This window comes from Canis lupus, chromosome 26, assembly GCF_048164855.1.
Source record: "Canis lupus baileyi chromosome 26, mCanLup2.hap1, whole genome shotgun sequence".
Taxonomy (NCBI): Eukaryota; Metazoa; Chordata; class Mammalia; order Carnivora; family Canidae; genus Canis; species Canis lupus.
In genome coordinates, this window is record NC_132863.1 from 24,352,160 (window position 1) to 24,371,208 (window position 19,049).

The 19,049-nt window shown below is 51.6% G+C and overlaps 1 protein-coding gene across 1 annotated transcript; it reads left to right on the top strand.

The window, feature by feature from the left end:
- Positions 1-4,399: 4,399 nt before the first annotated feature.
- BPIFB6 (BPI fold containing family B member 6) lies at positions 4,400-16,790 on the top strand. The gene is made up of 15 exons (XM_072799756.1): positions 4,400-4,499; positions 5,807-5,891; positions 6,986-7,090; positions 7,588-7,737; positions 7,886-7,949; positions 8,402-8,462; positions 9,239-9,330; positions 10,135-10,311; positions 11,391-11,444; positions 11,822-11,995; positions 12,778-12,845; positions 14,284-14,329; positions 15,193-15,256; positions 15,863-15,939; positions 16,575-16,790. The coding sequence occupies exons 1-15, from the start codon at positions 4,400-4,402 to the stop codon at positions 16,605-16,607; spliced, it is 1,350 nt and encodes a 449-aa protein (XP_072655857.1). The 3' UTR covers positions 16,608-16,790.
- The last annotated feature ends 2,259 nt before the right edge of the window (positions 16,791-19,049 follow it).

Consider the following 19,049-nt stretch of genomic DNA (forward strand, 5'->3'; position numbering starts at 1 on the left):
AGTGGGTCCCAGAGAATGGCCCAATTTGTAGCAGTGGTGGGGTAGATGTTGTAGGGGACCAGGTGGGGCAATGCCAGGGTGTGGGGTAGGGAGGTCAGGTGGGCAGGCGCGAGCCCTCTTGGGTATGCTTTAACAAGTCCTGGCCTGGGATCTGGAGTCCCCGAGATCCAGATTCAGCTCCTGGTGGTACCATCTCTTGCTGTATGATCTTGAGCAAGTGACTCGACCTTCAGCCTCAGTTTCTCTACCTGTAAAATGGAGAAGATTGTCAAAGTGTCCATCTCATATGGCAGTCCTGAGGTTTAAATACTCTAGTGCAGATCAAACACTTAGCTCGATGCCGTACTCGGGGCACGGACACAGTAAATGGGCCCTCTTACTGCTATTATTAGCAGCAGAACCATAGCTGGGTCAGAGGTGCTTTCAGCAGTTCCAGCCACAAGCTTGCAGGACCAGTCTTCCCCTGGGAACCCTGAAGCCATGTGGTGACCCAAGGCTGCAGGAAAGATTCTCTGTTTTCTTAGAGTAAATTTATTTTGGGGGAGCTTGCCTCCTATCTGGCCATTAGAACTTGGTTACGACCAATTTACTTTGAACTTAGGGCAACAGGCAACATGAATGTCCTTTTCCCTCTCAGAAAGCCTGTTGTTATTCTCCCTCATTAGAGAGGGGATAAAAGAGCAGCTCAGGGTCATACAGCTTGTGAGGTGGCTGGCACGCCGGCCCAGATCGCTGGACCCAGGCAAGGGGGTTTCTCCAGCCGCCCCCATCGTGTCCTTCCTGCCTCCCTGCTCTCTCCACAGTACCCAGGGTGGCCCCGGGGGAGGCAGGGAGGGCCAGGTGACTTGAGGCACACTGGAGCAGATTTGCACTCAGGAGGAGGAGGTGAGATTTGTCTGTCCCTCTGTCTGTCGGGGGTGGAGCAGCAGGGATAAAACGATGCTATCTGTAGGCTGGCTCCTCCAGCTCAGGGCTCAGATCAGGATAGAGCCTGGCTGGGCCAACCTCTCCCCTTCTCTCCTCCTGTCCCAGCCTGGCTTCACTCCCGCTTACCTGAGGCAGGCTCTTGCCCTGTCTGGCCTCAATGGCCCCAGGTACACATTGGGCACAGTAGCTTCCTCCATCTTCCAGACCTGTGGGCTTCCTGTGGACTGGAGGAGGAAAACCTCAGTCCTCAGCAGCCCCCTGGGATTCTCCATCACTCTCAAGTTGCACCTAGCCAGGCCTCCTAGGGCATCATGAAAAGCACTCCAGAGGCTAGACACCCAAGCCCCTGCTTAATGGCCAGCTTGGGTGTGGCCCTGGGATCACCCTGCCTTCATTGTTTTCTAGGTTCAGACCTTGAGAGAAGCTCACCTGGTATTTACTAGCTCCTGGCATTTCCTCCAGGAGGGTTCCTCTGATGATCCCCGATGGGGCCACTAGCTCCTGGCCCCCTCTGTGTGTCTCAGATGGTCCAGCAATGTCTGCTGGGCTTTTGCACTTGCCGGCACTGGCCTGAAACACCTTTCCAACTGCCTTGCAGAGCTGGCTCTGCTCACCCCTCAGCTCCAACACCCTTTGCCCCAGGAGTCTTCAGCTCTAATGTCAACCACTGTCTTCCCTTCTTAATCCATCCCTCCAGCTCAGCAGTTTCCACCCACCTCACCTCCCCAGGAATGACCTGGCTCTGTGATTGTTGATTTGTGGCATGCCCATCTCCCCCACTGAAGGCTCCCAACAGCGTAGCTCAATGCAATACTCCTAGCATCCTACACAGGCCTGGCACACAGTAGGTTCTCAATAAATGTTTGTGGAAGAAACCGATGAGTGCCAGCTATGTGTCCAGCCTCATGGGAGGTGCTGAGCCTAGGAGAGGGGGCGGTGTGAGCCCTATGCCTGCTAAGGCCACCGCATCATCCCCTCCCCAGCGCCTACCCCCGTGTAGCCACCCAGGCTCTCCAGCTACCCTCCTCCTCTGTGTTATTTACATTGGAACAGACTGAAACATCACGTGAGCATCAGAGCTCCTGTTCTTTGGGCCTCTAGATAATTATCTGGGCCTTATTAAACCCTTAATTACCCAAACAGCTAATCATATTCTTGAATATAAGGACTTTCTCGTCCCAGGGTTAGAAGGTAGAGGTCAGTCATCTGCAGGATATCCCTGGGCTCAGCAAGGTAAGGACAGGCCCCATCCGTGTAACTCCCCCCAGACTGTCTTCTCCAGCCCCGTCATTTTACAGATGAGAACTGTGAGGCCCAGAGAGCAGAATGGACTTGCCTGAGATCACAAGCAAGTGGGTGGCAAGGTCAGGGCTTGGATCTATGTCCCGACCCCTGCCTGGTGCTCCCCACCTGACAGGAAGCTACTGAACATTGAAATCTTCAGATGCTGCAGGACTTAGGCCAGAAGATCTGAGGGGCCTCCTTGGGTTCCAGCTGAGGCTGAGGGAAGACCATGGAGATCCTGCTTTGCAGGAGCTCAGGGCTGAGCTGGGGTGACAGGGTAGGGAATGAGGATCTAGGCATTTTCCAGGCAGAGACTTCTGATCAAGGAAGATGTGTGAGCAAAGGATGAGCTGGGGACATCAGAAGACACTCATCTTGGGTGGGATGGATTAAGAATACAGTGAAGTTCAAGCTGTGATCTTTGGGACTGGGGGTGGTTGCGGATTGAGGGAAGGCTTCCTGGTGGAGGAGGCAAAGGCTGAAATTAGGACTTGAGGGATCAGCAGGCTGTGGATGGGTAAGAGTGTGGGGAGGGCATTCTAAGAAGGAGGGACAGCCCAGACAAAGGACAAGCAAAGCCAGAAACAAAACCCTGGCATTGACTGTCCCAGAAACACTTACATGACCCTGTAACCCCAGGCTGCTTAGTATACTAAAAGGGAAAAAAAAAAAATTGTGCAGGAGTAGCCTTAACAGCTGGCAATAGTTCTGGCCTGGGACTGGAGAGACTGAGGTGATGCTGTTTTTGGGGCTGGAAGATAGGGCTGGGGCTGGAAGAGACCTTACCAAGCCCCTTCCATCTCTGTCACCCTGGCACTGAACTTCTTCACAGGACCTCTGGACATTTTCAAAGAGGTCTGGCCTTGGGCATGCACGAACCCCACACATGCCCATGGTGCATGAATGTGTGTGTTCATAGGGTTTGAGAAAACACTAAGACTGATTGTGTTTAACCCCAGACAGATCTTTAAAAATTGAATGGGATGAGAGAGAAAGAGATCCCGCTTTCATTTAGCAAATATGGATTGTAGGCCTCAGTGGTCTCCCTCTTCTCATCCTTCAGGTCTCAGCCTTAAATGTCAGACCACACCACCTGACATGCCCTAGGTGAGCATGCAGGTGCTCACGCACGTGCACACACACACACACACACACACACACACACACACACTTTATCCCACTCTATTGCCTCTCTAAGATTTAGGAGGAGCAGGACTATCTCTGCCATGTGTACTTTGCGGCCCGGTCTGCCGGGCACATAGTAGGCACTCAATAAGTGTGAGGTGAATGAATGAATGCAGGTATGGGCTCTGGCCAGGGAGGCGGCCCCAGTAGGTACCCATCTCTGTGGGTCCATAGAGCCCTCAGTGGCCAAGCCTGCTGTTAGCAGGAGCCCAGCTGGAACTCCCCTTCTCTGGGTGACAGTGGCCAGGGCAGGCCCTGTGGTCCCTCCTTAATTCTTTTCAGCCACAGCTCAAACCTGCAATAAACACCTGGCCTCTGCTTGGGAGAATTTCAGGTTTTGGTAAGTAGGAGAGATGGATTTCTGGAGTCCAGGGATGGGGTGAGGTTTTTCTGGATACTTGAAGGGCCCGGGGAGGTCCTTATTCTGCTTTCTACTCACTGCCTATGAGACCTTGGGGGTGTGCTTCAGTTTCCCTTCTGGTGTGGCAATCTCAAGGGACCTTCAGGAGCTGTTAGCTGACATTTCTGGAAGTGAGACTGAGCGAACAAAGGGGTAGATGCCCTTGGCTGTAGTGTCAGCGTGGGGGAAGCAGAGGTCTCCCCCATTCCCATACTGTCATGGGAGTTCCCAGTCCCCTGCGCAGCCCCAGCATTGTCTGGCACGGAGCTGCACTTGAACTTATGAAAAACTGCAGCTGAACGTCCCACCAACCCCATAATGGAGGCTGGTCAGAATGCATCATGTTTACAGATGGGGAAACTGAGGCTTAGACCTGGAAGCGACCTTCCTGGGGTGCCCTGGAGGCCCTGTGGTTAATCTGGACATTCTTTGACCCCTCTGGAAGTCAGTAGTGAGGTTTGCTGAACTGGCTGGGGGTCAGAGGCTCCTGGATCCCCAAGAGAACAGGAGGCCTGTTCTCCTCTGGAGCATGGGAGGTCCCCAGGGCAACCAGGGTCTAGGAGGCACTGCACCCAATTCTGGCCCCACAGTACAGGTGGAGCCATGCTGTGGATCCTGTTTCTGGCACTCTGTGGCCTGCTGACCCACACCCGAGCTGATCCCGGGGCATTGCTGAGGCTGGGCATGGACGTCATGAACCACGGTGAGTTGGTGGGCCTGGGTGTGGGGTTGGGGGCAGGTAGCATGTGGTGCCCACTCCTGTTCGCATGGCCTTGAGCATCCCATGATCCTCAAAGTTAGCAGAAATGATACCATTCCTCCAATTTTACAGAGGAGGAACCCGAGGCCCAGAGAAATTGGGGTGACTTGTCCAAGGTCCCTCTACAAGCTGGAAACAGAGCTGGAAATCCTGCTTCCCTGGAGCCTCTCCTGGCCCTGACAGTGGGCCTGGTGGCCATAAATGGGCTGTGGGGGAGACAGACAGGAGCCAAATCCCAGCTCTGCTAACAATGTGCTGTGTGACCTCAGGCAAGATGTTACTGCTCTGTGTTACTGTTGGCTCTTCTGTAAATGTAAAATGTAAAGAAATGTCAAATAGGGTGATTCGTCCTTGCCTGGGCAGATCAAATGAAATGCGAGATTAAAATCTCCTGGAGGGACTTGAGTAAAAGTTCTTTGCCACCACCTAGCTCGATGACTGCAAGGGACACGAGGTCACAAGCAAGTGCCAAGGGCTGACTCCAGCCTGGTATTTGGCCTCTCTGGGAATCAGCCTATATGGTTGTGCAGGTGTCTCTGGCACGGTGCCACTCGGGGTTGGGGCCTCCAGGCCCCGGCAACCAGCAGAATCTGCATCTTCAATAAGCTCTCAGATGAGTTCCCTAGTTGTGCAGCCCTGAGAGTGGCTTGGCCACAGGATAAAGTCGACACTACAGCTTGGGTTTCAGTCCCCCAGGAAACACCCCCTGCAGACTGCTCCAGTCTCTGTCTTGTCCCTCCTGCCCTCCAGCCATGCTGAATTTCTCACTCTTGACTCACCATGCCACCTTCTTCCCACTTCTCCACTTTTGCATTTTTTGTGCCCTCTGCCTGGAGTAGCCTTCTTTATGTCTTTGCTTCCTGGTGAAAATTCCTATCCCTCCTTCAAGGACCAACTGGAATGGCACCTCCTCCTGGAAGCCTTCCCTAGCTCTTCTCTTCCTGGCCCGAAGCTGTCCTGTGGCTCCTCCAGCTGTCTCTGTATTATGGTTCTTGTCACTTGTTACTGTTATTGCTGGTGACTGTCTCCCTCATGAGGCTGGAGGAAGGCAGGAGCTGGGCATGTCTCCTCTCTGGGTCTCCGGCTCACCCAGCCTGGGGCGGGGGGCGGTACACAATGACTATGGGCACAGAGTACTGCCACATGTGAGAGGCCTGGCCTGTGCCTGGGATGCCAGAAAGGTTGGCCCAGGACAGGAAAGCCATGGGGAGCCCAGCTAAGTATCTCTCTGGGCACTGCCCCCCTTCCAGAGGTGCAGAGCGCCATGGATGAGAGCCACATCCTGGAAAAGATGGCAGCTGATGCAGGGATGAAACCCATCAAGGGCATCACCAAGTGAGCAGGAGAGGGGCTTCGGGGGTGGCAGGGCGAATGCTGTACCCAGGACCTAAGATGGCAGGAGGGAGAGCTGGGGCAGGGTTGGGGGCAGGGCCTGGGGTCTCTTCCTTGCTTTGCTATTGGCTTGCTGTGTGACCTCGGGTAGGTCACTGCTCCTGCCTGGACCTCAGTCATCCACTGGAGACAATTCCTGCCTCTTATGAGCAGGGTCATTGGGAAGAGGAAGTGAGGTTGAGAAGTCAAACTCCAACTCCCTGCGTGCAGCAGGGGCTCACTGAATGCATGTGAAACTGAATGAAAAGTTCTCAAATGACAGAGCCAGAAAGGTATCAACCACCACCTAATGCTGAGGCAAATTGGTTCCATTGCAAGTTCCCAGTGGGATTGATTGGTAGAGGCTGCCTGGAATGACATGCAGGGGAGGGTGGGCTCTGAGCACTCCGCATTGAACAGACATAGATATAGACTGTGGTCTATTAATAATGTCTGCTGAGAGCTCAGGAATGGGGATGGGGTGGGATTTAGATGTGCCATATTTTTGTTATTCTGGATCTCAACTGGTGGTTCTCAACCAGGGGTGACTTTGCCTCCAAGGGACACTCAGCAATGTCTGGAAACATTTTCGGTTATCACAGCTTGCTGGAGTGGGTGGGTGGAGGTGAATCTCGTGCCTCTCATGGGTAGAGGCCAGGGATATTGCTAAGCATCCTGCAAGACACAGGATAGCCCCCACGACAAAGAATTATTCTGTCCAAGATGTCAACAGTGGTACTGTTGACAAACCCTGATCTAAGCAAATCTCCCCATTTGGCAATGGGGAAACTGAGGCCCATAGAGGGGAAGGGCGAAGCCCAAGGTCACACAGCCAAGTGTCCCGACTCACACATGTATTTCTGACAAGTAATTCTGTGTACAAGCTGGTTCGTGTCCAGCCTTTGTGTTTCACAGTGGCCCGACAAGGCAGGCTTATCCCTGTGACATGGGATGGGAAATTTGCCCAAGAGTTCCCAACAAGGTGGTGGAGAAATGGGTTAAGGGCCTGGGTCTCAACAATCTGGTTCTCACTGCTGTGGATCTCTATCCCTTCCCAGTGTGAAAGTGAAGGATGTGCAGCTGCCTGTCATCACATTGAACTTCATCCCTGGGGTGGGCATCTTCCAGTGTGTGTCCACGGGCATGACCATCACTGGCAAGAGGTGAGTATGGCAGAGGAGGGGAGGAGGGGAGGAGGATGACCTTGTCTTACACAATGCGCACACTCATTGAGTACCTACTGTGAACCAGCTGCGTGCTGTGTTCTGAGAAGGTCCATATTTGGTTCCTCCATTTGGTGGGAACCAGACCTGAGCACAGATGATCACAGACTGGTGATTCACGTAGGACAGAGGAAGCACTAGCAGTGTGTGGGGAATCAGAAAAGGCTTTGGGAAAAAAAAAAAAAAGAAAAGGCTTTGGGGAGATAATGAGAGCTGAATAGGGTTTTAAAGGACGTGTAGGAGTTCACCAAAGCAAGAGGGAACAAGAAAGACTGCTTTGGTGCCCTTGGGCAGCTCCCATCCTCTTCTCTGCCTGTGGGGGTGGTGCCTCACCCTTTCCCCTTCCCAGAGCTGCTGAGACCCAGAGCAAAGAGGAGGTAGGGATAGTGGCCACAGTGGCAAAGGTGTCCATGATGCCTGCTTGCCCTCCCCTCCAGCTTCATGGGTGGGAACATGGAGATCATCGTGGTTCTGAACATCACAGCCACCAACCGGCTTCTGCAGGATGAGGAAACGGGCCTCCCCATGTTTAAGAGCGAGGGCTGTGAGATCATCCTGGTCAGCGTGAAGACCAACCTGCCTAGCAAGTGAGGGGCTCTGGGTTGGGGGTGGGGTGGGAGCCACCCCTGCCCAGCAGCCCACTTCCTGAGCCACTGTACTTCCTTAGTCACGTCCCCATATGTCCTGAGCCTAACTGCCTGCCATCTGTGCCCTGTCCCCATCTTCTGTGTCCAGCATGCTGCCTAAGGTAGTCAACAAGTTCCTGGATAGCACCCTACACAAGGTTCTTCCCAGCATGGTGAGTGCCCAAAGCAAGCCTCTACCCACGTCCATGGGGGTGCTCAGCCCCGGGGCTGGCAAGTGTGTCTTCTTGTGGGTGTGACCCTCACTGACTGGCCATAGCGGAGGAGGATTCTGAGGCTGTGGCTGGCTCAGGAGGAGAAAGTGCCTTGATCATCTAGTGATGTCTGCCATGAGCACCGAAGGAGGACATAGTGGCCTGCACACCACAGCTTGTCCACCTGCCTTGATTACCATTTGCTGGGGAACACGAGTCCCCGCTGATTTTACAGGCTGTGGTCGGGAGCTCTGGGCTCTGCCCCTGACTCCCTGTGTGACTCGTGGGCTCGGTTCCTCTCTAGTCCTTGTCCCTCCAGGGCTCTTGGGTCTCCCCATGGAGTATCATTCAGCTGTGAGGAGTGAGGCCCTCCACCAGGGGCCCCCTCAGCCCAGCACCTTCTCTGCTTCCAGATGTGTCCAGCCATTGACGCGGTCCTGGTGTATGTGAACAAGAAGTGGGCCAACCTGAACGGTGAGTAGCGCTAGCCGTGCCTCGCTCCCACATGGAGAACATCAGGATGGCTGAGTTTTGAGGCCCCCGCTCCCCATTCAAGCACCTGCTCCAGGCCCAGCCTTGGGACTGAGGAGGTCTAAGGTCACAGTGTCTGTCTATCCCCTGACTTTCCAGATGGGAAGCCTGGGGTTCTTGTCTTAGTCCTCTACCCAATCTTCTATCCATGATCACCCAGACTCCAAGGACAGCAGCCATGATGGGCTCACCCGCAGACCTTCCACCCTGAATAGTAATCCTATAGTGATGACACCTGACTCTTTTCTTTGCCAAAGGGATCTACCGCCTCTGTTATCTCGAGGTTTAGAGTGTTCCCTAGTGGGGTGACAGGAAAGCGCAATGGCTGGGAAAGAAGAAAACTGGCTCATGAGCTCAGCAGTGTGGCCTGGGACATTTTACTCCTCTGAGCCTCAGTCTGTGCATCCGTCAAACAGAGCCGAGAATCCTGATCACACCAGTCTATTGTGGGGACTGAGCCGCAACGCCCCTTAGGAAACTCTCAAGCTCTGTGCCTGCAGAGCAGTTCGGGAGAGTGGGATTCGCAGGCCAGGCACTATTGCCTCCATTCTACAGATGAAATTGTTGAGGCCCAGAGATGCTGAGCAGCTTGCCTTGGGTCACACAGAGGGCCAGGGTTCCTGGAACCCCAGCCAGCTCATGTGTCAGATGGTTGGTGGCAGTGTCTAGGACCTGTCCCCAAGTGGCCACCTCTTTGAGTAGAACCTCCTCTTGAACAGCTCCCATGCCCGTGGGTCAGATGGGCAGTGTCAAATATGTCCTGATGTCCATACCGACCACCACGGCCAGCTACATCCAAGTGGACTTCAGCGTAAGTGCCAGGGGGCCACTGGGGAACTGGGGTCTCACCAGCCTGCTTCTGCCAAGGAAGTGGCTGGACTGTGGTGTGGAGGGGGGGAGGTCCTTCAGGCCCTGGCAGACCGGGCCCACCATGAGAGTGTTCTCTGACACCAAAGCCTTCTCCTTCTGTCTGCTCTCAACATGAATCCTGAGTTCTGAGCTGACTTCCAGGACCTCTGACCCCACACTCACACCTTCTCTAAGGTGTGCTTTTCCCAATGAGTGGTCACCAGTTGTACAGATGGGAACACTGGGGCTCAGGGGAGGCAGGACTTGGCTAGGGTCTCACTGTGAGTTGGTTGCAGAGTTGGGTCCTCAGCCTTTCTCAGCCAGGTCTCCAGAACTCCAGGTCACTAGATGAGATGCCTCTTCCAGGAATGGGCAGAAAATTCCCACAATACCAACTCCCTGTGAAGTCTTCCTCCAGTGTGGTTGGTCTTCCCCCACGTTGTTTGCCATTTACCTCCTTCTGAGAATAATCAGAAAACGCCTCTTTGTAATGAGCACTCTAACTCAACAGTCAGATTAACTGGGGTTACTTAAACAATCCCATGAGCAACCACCCATGGCATAGTAACTGATTCTCTTATCCTCATGGCCTTCAGTTACCCCTCTGTACACTGAGAGGATAGCCTGCTCTTGGCTCTACCATCTAGTGACTTGCTGACCTGGGGGCTGGTTTGAGTGCCGCTTAATTTGGAGGACAGAGTCTTGCCCCCAGCCACAGTCCTTCACGGCCAAGGCTGAGCATCTCTTTCCCTGCTCCCTCCCACAGCCTGTGGTGCAGCAGCAAGAGGGTAACACCATCCAACTTGCTGATGATGGGGAGGTCTTTGAGTTCCCCGAGGACTATGCTGAAGGTTCCTCACAGCTGCTGCTTTCGGCCACCTTCCTCACCGCAGAGCTGGCCCTTCTGCAGAAGTCTTTGGATGTTTATGTCCAGGATACGAAGGTGAGCTATCCTGTAATTAAAGTCCCTGCCTGGTGGATCTGTTCTGAGAATTATCCTGGGGTTCTGGGCAGCGCCAAGACTCGGAGATCCAGGACTTATTTGGGTTTATATCATCAGGTTGCCCCAACACCCACCATCTCTCTGTCCATGTAACCACCATCTACTCATTCATCCATCCAACTGTCCATGCAAGCAGATATTTATCCATCAGCCTACAACTCTCATGCACTGGCCATCAATCCATCTTCTTTTTATCCAGTCATCAGTCACTCATCCATTCATCTCGCTATCATGTATTCATGCCCTAGACTCTATCCTTCAGCTAGCATCCATCCACCCTTAATATCATCCACATCTAGAACAGGATCTGATTCTACTGAATAAGTAAGTCTGTACATCTGTCCTTAACTACCTACTCATCTACCCAGCCAACTCTCCATTATCCTTCCTTCTACTCCTCTATCCATTCATCCATCCTTCCATCCATCATCACTGATCCATCCATTCATCCTCCCATTCATGCACCCACCATCCATCCATGTACTTTCTGATCCATCCTTCCACCTATCAATCCATTCTTTATACACTTTCCCATCCATTTATCAGACCATTCCACATCTTCCCATCCCACTCATCTTCCCATCCATTATTCCTTTGATACCTCCACCCATCTGTCCACCTGCCCATCTATTACTTGTTCTCCCACATAAGTGCTCATCCAACCATTCATACATCCACTCAGCACTCATTTGTTGATCCATTTCTCCATTCATCTATCCACTCCCAAATCCATCTGCCCACACTCCTCTCATACATCACATTCATCCATTCTCCCATCTGTATGCCACTTTTTCATCCAACATTTCCTCAGCATCTGACTTTGTCCTAAGAGCCATGGACATTGGGATATGTAAGCCACAGTCTGGTCTACCCAGGAGTTCCTTATCTACTTAATCACAGAGTGATAATATGATGATGGAGGGAACCTCAGAGTGCTTACCTCATAGAGTCAGAGGAGGTGTCTGTTAGAATGGGTGGGGGAAGTCTTCAGAAATCCTAATCTTGCTTTTATTTTACAGATTGGTCAGCTGCCCCCACAAACCACAAAGACACTGGCTGCCTTCATCCCTAAAGTGAGTGCCCTGACTCCCTATGATCACCACACCTCCCCTGCCCCATTCTCCTGTTGAAGGGACAAGGGATTTGAAAGGCAGCTTTTCAAGGCCACGTTTCCCTTGTCTGGTGTGAAATCATCCTGACTTCTCCATAAAGTACTCTTTGGGTCCAGCATAGAAACAGTTCAGCTTTTGTGAGTTGTACTTTCTGTGTCTGATAAGAGCCAGACTGCTTGTTTTGCCTCTTTTATTTCCTGATAGACACATCCCAGCCCTTGCAGGTCATGTTTCCTGTGTCCAAGGTAGCAATCACCTATTTCATTATGGACTCCTGGTTTCAACAGACACCCCTCGTCTGAGGGTGGGCCTTGAGGAGAGTGTCCTGGTTTCTGTAGGTAGCTAAAGCCTATCCCAAGCCAAAGCCGTTGATGACTCAGATCAGGATAAACAAGCCCCCCAAGGTCACCATGAAGACAGGCAACAGCCATCTGCACCTCCATGGCACCCTGGAGATGTTTGCTGCTCGGCGGCGGGGCAAGGCCTCTGTATCCCTCTTTCTCCTGGAAACTGTGAGTAGAATCTGTTTCCCATTTAGGCCCTACCTTCTGGATATTCAAAGCTGGAATATAGGATTTTAGTTGATAGCCAAGTAATGGATTAAAAGATCCTTAATTAATCCCAATTATGTGATCCTGATCCTGGGAGGTGTCACCTGATGTCTGATCCTTGGCTCTGCCACCTAACCTTTGAATGGCTAGAAAGATCAACAAACTGAGAGTCAATAGTTGAATCCTTTCTTTCTCTCTCCTCCCTCCCTCCCTTTCTTCTTCTTCCTCCCTTCTCTTTCCCCTTTCCTCCCTCCAACATTCATTAGCATCTACAAAGACTGAGAAGAGTTCACCCAGGGCAATATGGGAACCTAGAAAGATCCCAAATCTAGATGAGGAAATCACAGAGGACTTCCCAGAGCAGGAGTTGCTTGAGCTATGTTTTGAAGGTTGAACAGGAGCTGGCCAGGGAAAGGGTTGATGCTGGGGAGGCTGCTAATGGAAGACACTCCAGGTAGAGATCACAGGATGTACAAAGGCTGGAGCAGTAACATGGCGTGCACAAGGACCAGTAATGTGCCAGATATTTTTGAGATTCCTGTCCTGGGGCAGGTACAGAGAAGATGGGGAGCCTGGGCTGGGGGCACGAGACTACTGGACTCCGTTCTTGAAGGTGGGCTGGGCAGAGAGGAGGACCACTGGTTTGCCATGGGGTGGTGCTGTGAAGGTGATAGAGCCCCTGGTTTTACCAGCCCTTATCCCACTGCCTTCTTTCTGCTCTTGCCCCATCCACCTCCTGCCAGCACTTCAACCTGAAAATCCAGTACTCAGTTCATGAGAACCGGCTGCAGATGGTCACCTCTCTGGACAGGTAGGAGTCTGCTGCCCATCCTGGTGCGTCTGTTCCTGCATGGGCATCACCAACAGCACTTGGTTTTCTGCTCTAGGTTCTTCCTGGCACCGGTTCCAGAACCATTCGGGTTCATCCAGCATGGTCCACACTGCCAGGCTGCTCTGGCCATATGCCTTTTCTAGAATCCCCTATAGCTCCCCCTCATCTGCACGATCTTTTCTCAAATCTTAGCTTGGCACTCAAGGCCCTTATCAAACTCTCCCACCTCTGCTCCCCCTCTTCCACTAGGCTCTTGCACAGTGAGTCTGATCATGGGTCCCTATCTCCTCTTCCATTGATAGACTTTTGCCTGTGTCATCCAAATGCCACCTGCCACTAAGCACCCCCCTCAAATGCCACCTCCTCCTGGAAGCCTGTCCTTCTACTAATAACAGCTAGCATTTATAGAGCTGTCTATATGTGAGGCACTGGCTCCATACATTATATTCATTATCCTACTTCAACATCATGCTTTCACATCCAGTTACTCATTACTTTTTATATTTGTCTTAATCTTTGAGCTGACTTGTCTCAGTCTAGGATTCTTTTAGCACAAGGAACAATTCCAACTTAACTTGGAATTCCCCAAAAGGGAATCTTTGGGCTCACATAACTGAAAACTCTAGGGGTATATCTTAATTTCAGATATGGCAGGATCTTAGGTGCACAAAGTCCTCAGGATATCCCTCCTCCTTTGGTCTTTGCTGTCCAGTTTGTTGGCTAAATTCTCTTGCCAGGTGGTGGCAAAGGGACCCCAGCACCAAGAGAGGCCTCTTGTCCAATAGTTCTCACTGTTATGAAGGCTCTTCTCATTGGTTTAGCAGGGATCACATGATTCCTAAACTAATCACTGACTCCAGAGATGGAATGCTCTGATTGGCCAGGTCTGGGGCTCTGCATGTCTTGGCATGAGAGTGGAAATGGGAAGATCTGCTACTGGTATAGAGAACAGAATTTGAGACGATAAAGTTGCCAGATGACCATCACATTGCCTGTTGTGATGCCATCATGTATTAGTGCTTACTGGAGGCTGCGCAGGGGTGGGGGGTAGTTACATGAAGAGTCCTAATCCTGTGTCCTGCAAGGATATGAGGCTGACTCGTTGGGCAGCAAACCTCTGCATACCTGGCCTTGGCCAACAGCACAGATATGGCTGGCGGTCTCAGAGGGGAGAGTCAGGAACAATGAGAAAAGGAAATGTTTTGAGCCGTGAAACAAAATGGGCTGTGATGAAAGGTGATGAGTGTCTGTCATAGGGAGCATCCAAGCAGGGGTTTATGAGCACCTGGTCTGAAGGCCGTACTGGAACTTCTGCACCAGGGAGGGGTTGTAGGTGTTTGAGATCCCCTTTATCCAGGGCCATGAGTGTGGCTTTGACTGTCCTGCCCGCTCTTTGTCCCCCCACAACCCCATGCAGATTACTGAGCCTATCGCGGAAGTCCTCATCGATTGGTGCTTTCAATGTAAGTATCTCAAGTGCTTCTTTTCTGGTCTGGTTTGAGGGCATGACTGTGCCTATTCTTACTTGCCACTGCAGGGGTGAGCCCTGAAAAGGAGGTCAAGTGAATAAAGCAGCTCACTGTAGGACTTGGGGCAGGTGATTTGCTGTGTCACTCTGGGAAAGTCATTTAGCCTCTCTAAGTTCATCTTCTTCTCTGGATAGACTCTGGACATCTCCCTGGATTTATTTTATTTTATTTTATTTTATTTTATTTTATTTTATTTTATTTTATTTTATTATTTTTCCTGGATTGATTTTAATAACACTGTCATGCATAGTAGCAGCCTGGACTGGCTTGGTTGGCCCAGCTATCATTTTTATTAGTCTCTGTAGCCTCAGGACCCAAGACAGAGCCTGACCAGTAGGCACCAAGAATAATAATAACAACAATAGCACTTCCTGGGCACTTCCGCTGTGCTTACCCAAACTTGCTAAATCCTTCTGCATAGGTACTATTATATTCCACTTTCACAGATGGGAAAACTGAGGTACAGAGAAGTAGTGAATGAATGACTGATTGTAACTGCTGAGTTTTCTGTAGGAGCAAAATGGGGTCCATAGGTCACCCACTGTGTCCCAAATTCCTCTGTGCCTGCACCGTGACCCAAGGCCCATATGTCACTCAATAGGGACTAAGTGGAGATGTAGGTCCTCAGCCTACAGTCAGACAGGGTCCAGTGCAGTTTTGATGCTAGGTGGACAATCTGATGTCTCTATATTCATTCCTGTGGTCTCCAGACCCAGCTGAAGTGAGGGCTGCAAAACTCTGTTGAATTGAATTGAACAATGGGATGTGGGTATGCTCGCCTTCCCTCTTACCCCCAGGAGAAGAAACTGACTGACTTCATTACTGACTATCTCCGAGAAGCGTACGTCCCAGTCGTCAACGGTGAGGGCTCAAGTAGGCTTTGATTTTGTTGGTGGCAAGAAGTGCTGCAAACGGGAGGGGATGCCACCTGGGTGGTCTCAAAGCACCTTCATTGATCCCAGATACAGGAGGCGAAGAGGGAGTGGGTGGTCATTGCTGGGTCTTTGATGTCTCAATGTCACCTGCTTGGGGCCAAAGGCCCCTCCCACAGTTTGGGACCCTTGGCTTTTTTTTTTCCTTTTATTTATTTATTCATGAGAGACAAACACAGAGAGACACAGGCAGAGGGAGAAGCAGGCTCCTCGAGGGGAGCTCAATGTGGGACTCGATCCCAGGACCCCAGGATCACGACCTGAGCCGAAGGCAGCTGCTCAACCACTGAGCCACCCACGCGTCCAGAATCCTGGGCTCTTGACCCCATACCATGAGTCAGATCTTGGTCCAGACCTGGAATGTGAATACGTGGAGATCAGGCTCCTGTTCTCTATGCCTGGGCGGCTGGCAGATGTCATGAATGAGTCCCTGTGCTCTTTCCCCGCTGCTCTGTTCTGGGCGGCCAAGGAGTGGCTTAAAGGAGTAATCAGTCAACTGCAGAGCAGCCACCTAAAATGACTCTGTGCTTCTCAGATGTGCTCCAAGTCGGGTTCCCACTTCCGGACTTTCTGGACATGGATTACAACCTGGCAGAGCTGGACCTAGTGGAGGTGAGGAAAGGAGCCAAGGAAAGGAGTCAGTCAGTATCTTTGGCCAATGAGTGATGAGCCAGAGCCTGCCTCTCACAGCCTAGAGGGAGGAGCCTTGAGAAGGGCAGGGGCCATCAGTTCAATCCTGCCACTCCCTTGAGCAAGACCCTGCCCCTCAGAACCTGGGCCTCCTTTGGCCAGGGGCTCCCTGGGTGGAAACCTGAATTCGGCTACTTTCCTTTTCTGGCACCCCAGGCAAATAACATGACTTTTATCTGTTGCTTAAAATAGGGATGTTAATATCTGTGTATCCACCTCAGAGAGCTATTGAGATAATTTACCTAAAGTCATACAGTAAGTGTGTAATGAATATTAGCTTTACGTCGCATGCCACGTATTGTGCTGGGGGTGTTAAATGTACATTTTTCTCGTTTGATCTCTCCACTCTGGGAGGTAGGGATGCTGTCCCTACCTGACCGTCGAGAAAACTGACGTTAGAGACATGAAGGGCCACACGCAGGTCTAGTTTATCCTCTGCTCCTACACACCACCCTGGCTTCCATTTCCCGGCCACTGACCTGAGCCATCACTTCCTGTGTGGAGGGTAGCCCCTGCCCATAGTCCCTCACCCCACCTGGCCCTTTGTTTCCTTCCAGAATGCTCTGGTCCTGAAGTTGAAGCTGAACTGACCAGGGCAGGATTTGTCTGCCAGCTGCCCACACACCACCACCCAGCTGCGCCCTCTGGAGGAGCCCCATCTGGAGCCCGTGGGCCCGGCCCCCTACGGCCAGTGGCCTCCTCCTTTGATAAGGAGTGAGCAGGAAAGGCCTGGGCTGGGCCTTGGCAATAAACAGGAGAAAGATCTTCATGAACATCTGATGGTTCGATCTCTTTATTTGTAGTAAATTGACATCTGCCTCAAACTTGCCCTTCAGTAAATTTTGGGGTATCAGACCAGCTTGGGGTCTGAAGGATGCTGGTCACAACCTGGGGGGCAGGCATGGGCATATATGAAGTGCTTGCTGAATGCCATGCTCTGGGCTTTACTTGTACTATCTCATTTCGTCCACTGAATCACTCACGCAACCATGGCCGTTCCCACTTTACAGATGAGGAAGTAGAGGCGCAGGGCTAACTCCCTTCACCAGGTCACACAGCTAGCAAGCGGCGGAGCTCCTCTCAGCCCATCTCAGCTGCTTGCCCCACATCTTGTGTTTAGGATGGCCTGTACACAGGGAGCCCGCAGAAGCCCAGTGTGTTTCCTGGAACTCTCCTGAGTCAGCCAATCCAGTCCTCACAACACTTGAGGAAATGTGAGGACTGTACCCATTTCATGGATGAGGAGACTGAGGCTCAGAGAAGTAGAACATCTGGCCCAAGGCTACCTGGCAAGTTAGGGGACAGGGCTGGCATTGGAATTTGGGTTCTTGGGCCAGTCCGCCTGGGTTCAAATCCTGGCTTTACCTCCTCACTACTATGTGCCCTGGGCAAGTCCCTTCGCTTCTCTGTTTTCTCACCTGTAAAATGAGAATGATGACAGTACCAACTTCTGTGGCATTGTCCTAGGGTTTTAATAAATCAAATGATAAAAAGTGCTCATTAGCGCAGTGCCTGGCACACAGTAAGTGCTCAATAAATGTTAGTCTTGATGAGTTTTTGAGGCTGAGAGAAATGTGAACAAGTGTGTGTGGTCGAAGTTGGGGAGAAGGTGCTAATTGTGCATGACCAAGTGCAAGCTCAGGTGTCTGTGAGCACCTGTCAATGTATAAACATTGTATAAGCAGCCAATGGATCAGGGCAGGCCGGGGCATGTGTGCAGACGGGAGGGTCCAGTCATAGAGGTTCGTGTGTGAAAAGATCTCTGGTGTTCACCCGTGTGTGTGTGTCTGTGTGTTTCTGTATATGGAGCCTGTGCCAGGGGCATTTCCGCGTCTCACAGACATTCTTGTGTGAGGACCAGCTCCCAGTATTTGTCATATCTTCCCTTAGAAGCAATCACTGCTTCTAAGATTGGCACCACTATTTGTTCTCTAAATTGACTCCTTTTAAAAGCAAATGTTGTACACTTTCAATTTCCACAAGGTTATATGTCAAGTATATTTCAATTAAAAATAAAGAAATAAGAAATAAAAGTAAATGTATGCTTATACATAATAAAATGAATAATACATATTAAAATAAGTCTATTCTACATGGACCCTAAAAATCAGTGTCATTTGCTAGAATGTAAAAAAGAAAAACCCCATAACTTTGAAAAAAAAATGTACATAAGGGGTGATCAACTGGCGCTCCAGTCCTGGAAATGACTGGGTTGGTAGCCGTGTGTCTGTTAGAGTCCTAGTCTCCCGGGGAGCGAGTCTTTGTATGTGGGGGGTCTGGGTGGGTCTGTGAAGGTGGGGCTCCATGTCTGTGGGTGGTATGGTGTGGCCAGAGGTCTGGTCGGGAAGCCAGCACTCCCAGAGCCTGTGGGGCCCTGGCAGGTTTGCCCTGGGCCCAGCCTGGCCCAGACCCATGCCACAGAGAAGGGCGGGCCCTCCCTTGCAGTGGCCCAGATACCAGAGCTGTCTCCTTGGCCCCCGCCGCAGGCGTAATCCCATCACCCATCATTTCTCCAGTGCTGGTACAATGGCAGCATTGAGGCAGGCCTGGCAGATAGAGAGGCCTGGGCGATCTGGGGGTGGCTGAATGCCTACCCTGGGCATGCCAGAGACGCCCCTCCACTCCCCCAGTCCCGCCCTCGGATGTTCCTACAGTATGCTTATGGCCATCTGAAGCCTCGCTGCCAACCTCCCCAGGCCAGTGCTCAGATGGAGAAACCAAGGCACAAATCTGTGAGAGTCAGCAGGCCTGGGCTCTCACCTTGGTATGACCAGGGACACAGTGCATGGCCTTGGACAAACGACAGCTCTTCTGTGGACCTCGGTCTTCCCATCTGGGGAATGAAAGGGCTCAGATGCTCTCACCTCTAATCTGATTTCAACATTTTCTGAGCGGTCAGTTACCCGCAATCCCTGGGGGAAATGGGGGCTGGGCTGGCAAGGGAAGCCCTGTGCCCATAAATACTGCTCACCCTCTGTTCTCTCCTAGCCTTTTTTATTTTTTATTTATTTTATTTATTTTTTATTTATTTT

Bases quoted from the DNA above. Each gene is read 5' to 3' on its own strand.
- BPIFB6 (XM_072799756.1), top strand. From the start codon at position 4,400: ATGCTGTGGATCCTGTTTCTGGCACTCTGTGGCCTGCTGACCCACACC. The intron at 7,738-7,885 runs GTGAGGGGCTCT...TTCTGTGTCCAG, and splicing joins AAGACCAACCTGCCTAGCAA to CATGCTGCCTAAGGTAGTCA. The intron at 15,257-15,862 runs GTGAGGGCTCAA...TGTGCTTCTCAG, and splicing joins GTACGTCCCAGTCGTCAACG to ATGTGCTCCAAGTCGGGTTC.